The sequence below is a fragment of the Odontomachus brunneus genome, unplaced genomic scaffold (genome assembly GCF_010583005.1).
Source record: "Odontomachus brunneus isolate Ranch 3 - 2012 unplaced genomic scaffold, Obru_v1 Obru_scaffold_066, whole genome shotgun sequence".
NCBI lineage: Eukaryota > Metazoa > Arthropoda > Insecta > Hymenoptera > Formicidae > Odontomachus > Odontomachus brunneus.
In genome coordinates, this window is record NW_022639516.1 from 1,561,655 (window position 1) to 1,572,552 (window position 10,898).

General features: G+C 35.6%; 3 protein-coding genes and 1 long non-coding RNA gene across 7 annotated transcripts in view; 2 read left to right on the forward strand and 2 right to left on the reverse strand.

Annotated features, from left to right (window-relative positions):
* LOC116846568 (protein I'm not dead yet-like) overlaps window positions 1-381 on the forward strand; it is a 1,139-nt gene extending 758 nt beyond the window's left edge. The window contains exon 2 of the mRNA XM_032820549.1: window positions 91-381. Coding sequence (XP_032676440.1) covers window positions 91-381 — 291 coding nt within the window. The remainder of the gene's footprint in view (window positions 1-90) is intronic.
* A 61-nt stretch (window positions 382-442) lies between these two features.
* Window positions 443-3,540, reverse strand: LOC116846630 (PAXIP1-associated glutamate-rich protein 1). Its single transcript, XM_032820712.1, has 3 exons — window positions 2,060-3,540; window positions 1,777-1,937; window positions 443-1,630 (listed from the first exon to the last, which is right to left on the reverse strand). Exons 1-3 carry the CDS (start codon window positions 2,126-2,128, stop codon window positions 1,405-1,407), a joined length of 456 nt encoding a protein of 151 aa, XP_032676603.1. The 5' UTR covers window positions 2,129-3,540; the 3' UTR covers window positions 443-1,404.
* A 436-nt stretch (window positions 3,541-3,976) lies between these two features.
* On the reverse strand, window positions 3,977-9,204 carry LOC116846593. Of its 3 annotated transcripts, none has more exons than XR_004378526.1 (4): window positions 9,074-9,204; window positions 8,620-8,986; window positions 7,399-8,428; window positions 3,977-4,826 (listed from the first exon to the last, which is right to left on the reverse strand). It is a non-coding gene; the product is annotated as an uncharacterized LOC116846593 (long non-coding RNA). The 3 variants fall into 3 exon arrangements; XR_004378525.1 differs by having other exon boundaries at window positions 7,399-7,533; window positions 8,253-8,986; XR_004378524.1 differs by having other exon boundaries at window positions 7,399-8,986.
* Window positions 6,239-10,366, forward strand: LOC116846590 (gustatory receptor for sugar taste 43a-like). Of its 2 annotated transcripts, none has more exons than XM_032820635.1 (9): window positions 6,239-6,620; window positions 6,772-6,909; window positions 7,298-7,493; window positions 8,257-8,473; window positions 8,705-9,035; window positions 9,125-9,232; window positions 9,505-9,794; window positions 9,902-10,060; window positions 10,137-10,366. In XM_032820635.1, exons 2-9 carry the CDS (start codon window positions 6,783-6,785, stop codon window positions 10,296-10,298), a joined length of 1,590 nt encoding a protein of 529 aa, XP_032676526.1. In that variant the 5' UTR covers window positions 6,239-6,620; window positions 6,772-6,782; the 3' UTR covers window positions 10,299-10,366. The 2 variants fall into 2 exon arrangements, with proteins under 2 accessions (XP_032676526.1, XP_032676527.1); XM_032820636.1 differs by having other exon boundaries at window positions 9,520-9,794.
* Window positions 10,367-10,898: the final 532 nt, after the last annotated feature.

Consider the following 10,898-nt stretch of genomic DNA (forward strand, 5'->3'; position numbering starts at 1 on the left):
TATATATATATATATATATGCAATATTTCATCTCACACGCAACCTCTTTCGCCATCGTTGCAGACAATTTGATTTCACTTTGTTTTTCAGTGCATAGTGATGGAATTACATCCAATGTACCTGATGGTACCAGCCACGTTGATGTGCTCGTTCTCGTTCCGTCTGCCGGTCGGAACACCACCGAACGCGATCATAGCCGTCCAGGGGCACATACCGACCAAGTGGCTCATAACTGGCGGCTTCGTGCCCGCGATTTATAGTCTGATAGTACAGGTCATTCTGTTTCCGACGTGGGGCGTCTTCGTTTTCGGGATCGGCGAGTTCCCCGATTGGGCCGTATACAATGTGTCTGACGCGAACGCACGTTGCGCGGGTTCGTAATCGGTGGGAACTACAATTTGCGACACTTAACATTTCGATGTTAGTATAACAAATACTAAACTACTTCACAAGAATATTATTTCTTAAAAATTGTGTAATATTAGACATTGATGTATTGCACTTTACAAATAAATATACTTACAGCGTACATAAAACAATATTGTGTTGTAATAGACAATGTACTTTAGTAATATAATTATTCGTACGAAACAAGAACGACGGAAAAGATATAGAACTCATATGTGCGTCAGATTTTGCAAATATAAGGTAAACATCTAAAGTAAAATATTTATCAAACTATCTTTCGGAATAAAAGTAAAACCAATATAAAATAATATTACGGCAAACATTACACTAATTAATAGAATTATACTAACGATTACTAGAGTTAATCGCCGTTCGCAATGCTTGTGTTACCAATGCGCAATTAAATCGAATCCGCGATAAAATACGCATCAATTACTTTCACTTTGCAAAAGTTTTTTCTCTTTAACATTTTACCTGTATATATTTGTACATGTGTATATATATATATATATATATATATATATATATATATATATATATATATATAATTTTTTTTTTTACACACATAACGTAGACAGGAAAATACATCCTCGTGAGAAATAAAAGAAAAATCCATGTACTTTGTTCTCCTTTATACAGAGAAAGATCTATGTAGAAAATGCATCGCCTTGTCATAATTTCATGATTGAGAACGTTTGATGTAAAACCTGTTAGTGTGATATAAATGTAATGTCAGTATCATATTCGTAGCGTTCATTTATATCCTCACAGAGGATGGAGCAGTAATATACCATTGAATAGGTACAATATATAGTATTTTCCAATAGATGTTACTTCTAACAGAGGTACTGTAGTATTCTTTTTTACAATACGTACAGAGTAATGTCTCTCTGCACAGTCCACATAATTGCTTTATAATTTTGAATTATATGGCTATATTGGTTTTTTCAATCTTCCAGACATGTAGATTGTTTAGCCATTAAATAGTAACAAATTTTAAATGGGAGCATGTGGCTTCAGTCCAGGAGATTCACTTTTCTTTGGGCTGGCATTGATTTCCTGCTGTTCCTGCCTACGGTGTCTTAGCATGGTAGATAACACAACATTGAAACTAGCAGTCTTCTTTTTAGCACTACCTTTAGGAGTACTTTCTCCCAATCTTCGAACAGGCAATCTCGGTGATATCTCATCCATGAAATCAAAGTCGGACTTTTCTTCGGCCCTACAAGAATAATACATTTCAAATTTGGTAAAAAATAATAGTCACATAGTAATAAAATAAGAAATTTTGTCACACAGTACAAGACCATTCTTGATTTATTAATTAATTTTAGGTCTAAATAAATAAAGATTATAATATATTCTTACTTGTATTCTTGAGATCCATGCTCTTGTTGCCGATTGTTTGAAGGAAGGGGAGAAGGACCTCGTCTACCAGGACACTTCCATTCAAGCTCCAGCACACGATTGTTAGTATCCAAGCCCTCGATCAATGAAAGTATATCTTCAGCTTTTATATTCCATTCACGCTGTGTAAATAGAAAAAATGCATATATATTAATTGAATACAAAGAAATTCGAAATTTGAATTTATTATTTATGAATAGTAAACGCAATCGAGATCAGGTCTAAAAGTATGTGTGTATCTTACCTTTGCATCTACCTCGTATTTCTCATCATCGGAACATTCTACACACCAATCCTCCTCATTGCATTCCATTTTGATTAAATAATATAAAATTAACAATAAACAACACTAATCAATCAGTTCAAGACATGCAGTGAAACATACGCATTGTGAGGTTATAATTCATTTGTGATCACTTTTATAATTTACACGACTGTTTCTTGTGCAGAGATCTACATTCTTCCTTTCACGTCTGTGACACAACGCGTTGTAATGATTTCACGATTTCTCTGCAGATTGTAATTACAAAAGGTACGACATCGAACGATAGCGGTCCTATGGCTATAGTTTAGGTTAAGTTGAATTAGCGCCTTTGGTATCGTCGTAAGCACGCGGGTAACGTCGTACGCGACATTATCGACACAAGTATTAATTATTATAATAAAAACTAATACAAAACAGACTATAAGTGAATATACATAAACTTCATATAATAATGAGTCGTTAAAAATGAATTGCTTCATCAAATTATATCATATAACATATATTTTCAATGAAATTGTTTGGATAAATTTTTGTTTATATATCAAAATAATAATCATTATAATAAATAATTACAATTAATTATTAATAGTAATCATAATGAATAACAAATAACAACATACTATTAAAGTTGTAAAACTTAGCCAGGACGAATGTTTTTCCGAAATATCAACTATAACGACATTATGTCGTATGACATTTAATGTATTACTAGGTATTATTCTTTTGCCTTCCTCAGCAATAACAAACAAAGCAATTTTCTACGATCAATTTGATCTCTACGATTTATAACATGTATTTGTCTATCATGATAAAAACATGTGCAAATGTATATATTCGCGCATGCACAAACAACAGCATTCTAAACGCGTATCTACTTGTACCAGAAAAAATGAACATAAGAATATTAATTTGTATCATTATAAACGTCTATATATACATGCATAAATAGATATATCTTAGGACTTGGGTCGATTGTATATACTTCCGCTCTACATGTAGCTTTTATGTCCTACAATTCCTCGTAAAATACTTCTGTCTCCACCTTCTAATGGTGTAAAACAAATTTATCTAAAGTAGATTTTATCACTAATAATTAATTCAACTTCTTTTTAAATAGAGATATTGATTTTTTTCGCTCCTCCGTACAAATTTAACATCCTCTATAAAACTTATTTACACTACCTCAAGATAATTATGTTCTATCTTTTGTTATCGCTATATTGTTGTCATTGTTAGAAGTAGTACTTTATGATATATATACAGGGTATTGGAAAAGTCTGGAAACGGTCGAATATCTCGAAAACAAACCATTTTAAAGAAAACTGTTTCAGATAAAAGTTGTTTGGTTCGAAGGGATCTATAAAAAGGTGTAATTGGTCTAACTTTGAATAGTCATTTGAAAGTCATATGAAGATCATCTTTAATTTTTTAAATTGAACACCCCATATATTATTACATATTCTTGTAGCTTATCTCGAGAGCTTTCCAAAACACTATAATAAAATATTTTTTCGTTAAGAACTTTTCGAGTAATAACACTTGAAATTTCCAGCACTTTGACATAGAATACAAAATATCTCGTAAAATATGCATCTTTCGATTATCTTGCCTTAATGCTTTTTTGCACAGAATAATGAGACAAATTAATTAGCTTAAAAAAGCACAAAAAATTTTTTTATATTTATTATGTAAAAAATTTTTGTTTTTTTAAGTTAATTAATTTGTCTCATTATTCTGTGCAAAAAAACATTAAGGCAAGATAATCGAAAGATGAATATTTTACGAGATATTTTGTATTCTATGTCAAAGTGCTGGAAATTTCAAGTGTTATTACTCGAAAAGTTCTTAACGAAAAAATATTTTATTATAGTGTTTTGGAAAGCTCTCGAGATAAGCTATAAGAATATGTAATAATATATGGGGTGTTTCATTAAAAAAATTTAAGATAACTTTTATATGACCTTCAAATGACTATTTAAAATCAAACCAATTATACCTTTTTATAGATCCCTTCGAACCAAACAACTTTTATCTGAAACAGTTTTCTTTAAAAGTTTGTTTTCGAGATATTCGACCGTTTTCAGACTTTTCTAACACCCTGTATATTTTCCCTAACATTCTCATATTTAATTTGATCACTAGTATTACTGTCAAACTAATTGTTCTAGCAAATAAATGAACAAATATATAAAAATCCTAGATTATGTGAATCATCAGGATCATCAAACATTTGAATCTTAGCAGTGGTTTTAAGATTAAATACACACATCTCTTTCGAGGAAAATCGAATAAAAATAACACTCTGCAGTTGTAAATCGAATGCGGTCACAAGTGAATTGGTTTAAACGTTATGCGTGAGCGAGAGCAATTTTATACTCTCCGTGTTGTGAATAGCGAGGGAAAAAGTAGCCCTTACGTATCATTCCACCAGCGCACCTCTCCCTCTTTCCGTGCAATTACGAGTCTTTATCACCACATTCGATCGGGTGTGCGGGAAATACATGAGTGATCGAAGTTATAATGTTTACACAAACGTTTCATTTTCACAAGTACCTCTCTTTGACGACGACGACGACGACGACGACGACATCGGGACTGATTCAGTCCTGCACGCGTTCTCAAAGTCGAAGGCTACGCGTTGAACATTTTGTCTAACAAAATTACTTCGATTTCTGGATAAGCCGGACAGCACTTCTCACGCTGAATTCAAGCATTGCTTCTAGTTTCTCCGCATCACATCGGATTCCTACGCATAAAACACACGATTTGATGTCATAAAAAATGCGCACTTCGGCATTCGCGTTTATCTTTGCGTCACAAGATGTAATTGTATAATTAATTTCTTAATACATAAAATTGAAATTAATCTTACACATCGACGAACAAACGGCAGTTTCGTGAAAAATTTTCAGTGACGACACAAGTGTCAAACAAACAGTAATTCCCGACTGCGTTTTTGGATAAACCGTAATGGTAGAAACGTGCCGGAAACATTACACGTAAATTGCGTTTGCCGATGCAATCAGCAGTAGATGTGGATCGCGATAGATCGCGACTGTGAGCGTAGATCCTGACACATGATCGACGCGAAAGTTGGATATTATTCATCGGATCGATCAAGTAACGCTATTAAAAACGGCTGCGTACGCAAAGTGTATACTTAAACCGTGTGTTACGCTGGACGAGGACATTGTATAAGTGTCTTGTTCCTACCTTTACAGTTATGCATTCGTGCTGTAAGTGTGTATACCATGAGAGTATAATAATATCGTTGTTCGCGCCTCATTGCGTAGTAAACGAATAATCAGCGAATCGTTGTTGACGACTAACGCCAAATACATGAGATTAAATTGCAGATTTAATATATTATAATAAAGACACTCTCTCTAATAACCAGGTATGATTATCATTAGCAATTTATTTTTGTTACTTCACTCTTCACGAATATATTAATGTATTCATAGATGCTTTTCCACACCCAATGGCATACCTAATTATAAATATTCGAAGAATTTTTTAATGAGTAATTCGATGAATTTACTAGAAGCGTGATCGGAAAAGTTCACAGATTATCTTTCTAAATTTCTTAGAGTGAAATCTCATTGAAAAAAAGTAAAGTGTTCTATCGTCAAAAAAACATATTCAATCCAATTGATTGAAACATTCGCTCATATGGAATCTGCTTTAATCTCGAGTGAAACTGTTCTTTTATAGTTCCGAATGGCAATATTTTCACTATCGAGTGAAAATACTGCCACCTTTTTTTCGTTTTGAGTGAGATTTCACTCCAAGAAATTTAGAGAGTAAAAATGCGGCTTATCTTTGAGGAAAAAGTTCGGATATTTCTCTGCGTACACATTCGGTATACATATACTGTATAATAACGTTCGCGTGTTAAATCGACAACAACACGCCATGATATCCTTTAATCTCTGTCAGCGTTTCGGTCTAACACCTATCTAACGATCACACGTTGCACATCGGAGATAGCGCGATGGGGTAAATCGCATCATGCAATTTGATCGTATGCGAATACCGTCCGGTTTGATATTTCCAACAAAAGATTTCCTTCTTTTCTTTTGCGGACGAAAAAGACCGATAATCCAATTGAGATCAACTCCTCTCTTCATGAAACTCTCAGTCAAGGGTGTCCTTTCGTACACGCGCCTCTAGAAAAACAAGGTCGCGCGTTCGAGCACTGTATGAAGATAAGTGTGTGTTTTCGAAAGATAAACATCGGCCGCGAGGGTGATCGTCAATAATAATTATCTGTCGACGATCCGATGAGTATGAATGGACGGGTACGCAGGTGCAAAGCCAGATATACCTGCGACACGGCCGGTTTTTTCCCCGCAACTTTCACTCCGATGTGCGACGTTAACGTTGCAATGTGAATTTACTACGGTGAATCTTGACGATGCAGTCAGTGATACTCGTGGTGTTTGTTTCGCACGAAGAAAGGATTATGTCTCTTCTTCGTGAGATCCTCGTGTGAGTTCGTTTCTCGCCACGTGTCTCCTTCTTCGACAAATATCGAAAGGTAAAATTCGCGTCGTCGGGATTTGTTTTTTAATTCCCTTTTTTCTAATTTGCTACATATACCGCTTTACTTTCTTTGTCTCTTTCGATGTTGAACTGACTAAGAAGAGTCACTCGAGGGATTTGTGAATTCATTTGTTATGTAATTGCAGGGATTTGTCCGATGCAGCTTGCGAATTGTTTTGCAAGTACGTCTGAAAATAATATCGACCAAACCGCCCTTATGCCTAGGAAAACGCACGTTCGGTGGAATGATTTCGATAAGCAGGAAACAACCAACAGGATAAACAGTAAGACATACGTCTCACCTTGCCACTTTTATCATTGAAATAATTACGATTTTTAAAATACGTCACGCGACAATTGCTTCTAATTTTATCAAGTACACGCAGAACAATTTTCTCTTTGTATAAAAAAAAAAAAAAAATAAAAAAATAAAATTATCTTTATAAGATAGTTGTTTAAAAAATATAAACGTACCCAAGTGCTCGGGAGAAAGGGAACAATAGAGATCGATCGTTCCGAAGTGAGTATACGAGACACGAAACTCAATGTCATGATTTGCAAAATTTTAACAACCGAACTCCGCAAATAAGTCCGCCGTACTTAATTCTGTTCACCGTCACGGGAACAATTTAAATCAATAGCGTAATAACACGACGCTATCTGAATGTATAGACAAGCCCTCGAACGTGGATGAATATGACGTGAGATCCGAAGGGCCGAGTAACAAGTCGGTAAACAGCGATCTATATCAAGCGGTGTTCCCGATCTATCACCTCAGCAAACTGTCCGGTGTATTTCCAATGAGATTTGTCCGACAGGCATCCGGCAGATATCAAGGACGATTGAGCATTATCGACAGCATTTACAGGTGAAGATGACGCGCAAACTGAGTAAAACTCAACGGACACCTGCACAGAGATAAATTATGTTGCATTAACGCTCGCATAGACACTTGAATTAACATCTATTTTGTAAAATTATATTCTGTCAGAATTATTTCAATTGTTTTATTGATTTAATTTTAATTAATTAATTTATGTTTCCTGTATTCATATATTCTTATATTCACTTTTACATTGTGTTCTTGTCTCGCACTTTTCCTTTTCTTACTTACTAATATATTGTTACTTATATACGAATGTATAGATGAATTTATTGTAGCTATTAACTGCATATTAAGTATTCATTTCATTCTTGATTGTTAAATATGTATATAATATTTCTTATTTCTTGTTTCTCTTTTTCTTTCTCTTGTGTAGTCAAATGGTGTTTGCCCATTAATAAACATTATTATTATTATAGAATACCGACCAAATTGTTGCAATGATTAACAGAGGTAATCCAAAAAAGTATTCGCAATCTCAAAACTTTTATCATCGCTTCTAGAAAGACGCGTAGGAATTCAAAGATCTTAGATTTTAGATTTTCAAATTTGTAAATCTGACACCCCCATGTCTGATACTTGAATTTTTTAAATAAAATCTTATTTAAATATTTAAAAGTTAAATAAGCGAATATATATATATATATACACACACACATACATTTTTATCTTATGATTTAGAATTGATTAGTTGATTCAATCAAAGGAAATAGTATTTCTAAGTAAAGATAGGAAAAAATGTACATAGCATATGCCTGTTAATGTCCTTGATCGGAGCCGAAATCTGGGGCTTCTGGCGTGACCTGAGAGACGGATGGGAGTTCAGCACCCGATTAAAGTCTCAAAACGCGGTGATCGTTACCTGCAGCGACGTGTTGGGTGTGATGAGTCTCACGGCGGCCTCCGTCATCAGTTCAATTCTGCAATGGAAGTACGTGCATATCGTTATCGATAAACTGGTCGATGTAAGTCTCTCACTCAAGTGATCATTGCCGCGATAATTATGATCAATAGTGATGGGCCTGCGAGTTTTTACTTGTACGAAACGATCGTGCAAACATTCGAGTCTTTTTGGATAGTATTCAAGACAATTCGCATATTCTTTTCGTACATTTCGAGCGTACACTTTGAGGCCATCGCTATTCATTGAAACCGATGTACGATGCATTCACTGTTCGGTTTCACCACTCGCCAAGTGCGACGAGAAGATGGGCATCGTCTCGCCGAGGAAGCTCCGGAAATACACGATTCTGATGACGCTGAGCAGCCTCTCCTATTCCATCCTCATCTCCAGCCTCGACATTTACACGTGGAACCAAGTGAAGATGGATAAGATGATGAACGACAAGGGGCCGATCAACTACCTCCCTTTATACTTTATGTACGTAGTCATCATCATGATAGAGGTGCAGTACGCGATCGCCACGTACAACGTAGGCCAGAGGTTCTCCAGGCTCAACAAGAGCCTCGAGAATATCCTGAAGAGTAGCAGGATCACGAATCAGTTTCGGAAGGACCTTGGATTAGGTGCGTGTTAAGTCGTTTAGTTATATCTTTTTGCAAACCTCCATTTCGACGACGCCGATGACCTTTTTAACGCGATACGCATTCTTTAGCCGGCGACCTTCGTGATCAAGGACAACTCGCTGCGTACCTTCGGCAGGATCTGGGAAACGCTCGGATGTTTCGGAAATCGAAGATTACGGACTCCTCTGTTACGAATGGTACAGTTCGATTGCATTGCGCATTTCAGAAGCTTTTCTCAACAGCTAATAACGAGAGTTACATAAAAAGTATATTAGTCATATAATTGTATCAAATATAATCCAATAATATTCATATATATAAAATTAAATATAACAAATTGTTATATTTAATTTATTCATAGTCATAAAGAAAAAAAAACATCAATTTATATTCAGTATACCAAATTAATTTTTCATAAAATTATATGTAATTGTTATAATTACAAGATCAATAATAATCGAAGTTCTAGCAAATCCTTTTCCAGATGACAAAGATTCCCCGGAAAACATACCCCAACTGGTGACTGTGCACGCGTCCTTGTGCGACACGGTGACGTACATAAACAGCGCTTATGGCGTGGTTATACTTGTAGTCACGATCACCTGCTTGATACACTTGATTATCACGCCGTATTTTTTAATCATGGAAGCCGACGGGAAGCGTCAGCCACTGTTCCTCGTGGTGCAAACGATGTGGTGCATCTTTCATGTCTGGAGGCTGCTCATCTTCGTACAGCCCACGTACGCCGCTACGATTGAGGTGTCGAACGCAACTGCGCTAATTCAACTTAAATATATGTACAAATTAACGATAATTCATATATTAAAAGAAGAACGCGCGTGCAAATTGCGCAACTATTTTTTTAGGGAAAAAGGACGGCGATCTTGGTGAGTCAATTATTATCCATGAGACACGATAAAGAAAACAGGACGCAATTGGAAATTTTTTCGCTTCAACTTCTACACCGGCCCTTAGAGTTTTCAGCGTGTGGACTTTTTACTCTGGATCGTGGCCTCGTGACCTCAGTAAGGATGCTCGATCGTTTGTAATTTTCAAACGAACGAGTTAGCAAAGAAAAAGTCAATATTGATTTCCACGTAGATTGCCGGCGCTGTCACCACGTATCTCGTGATATTGATACAGTTCCAAAAGGAAGACGACTCGAAAGGCAATTTTGACATCCTGAAGAACGCCACGCTGATGCTAAGGAACGCATCGACGCTTCAAAATATCACTACGGGAAAATTAGGAAACACGCCATGATTCTTTATCGTTTCCCAGCGGGATTCTGTAATGAAACTTCGCGATTCTATAATAAAACTTTTTAAGAGTTCGTGCACGTATCGTCCATTTATTTGTCAAACATCCATGATTGAAAAGCTGAGTCGAATCTCTCACGTTTCGACCTGCAATATAAAGAAGCGTATTCTGCGTATTTTAGCGGACTAAGGCGTTAAAATTAATATAACAGATACGTAACATACTTAAAAATTCGTGCAAACCAATTCTTATATATACATAACCAAGTGTAATAATTACAAGACCTAATAAAAATGACGAGCCTCCTTCCGGGATAATAGACAATAGACCTGAACAACGATAGGAAGGATCGACGGAATAATGTAGGTCCTGAAGATGTGAGTCCGACAGATACGTGCAATGCGATAATGATATTTAATTATCCCAATTCTCTTACAGCTCGGTGGCAATATAAGAAATACGGTTTCGTCGTCTCTTTCTCTATCTCTTTCGACCCGGTTGTTAATTCACGAACGCTTTCTCATCTCATGATCAATTGACAGTTAATTAGCATTTTTCACTCCGTATGTAGTCGCGCTTTTTTTTTTTTTTTTTTTTTTTTTT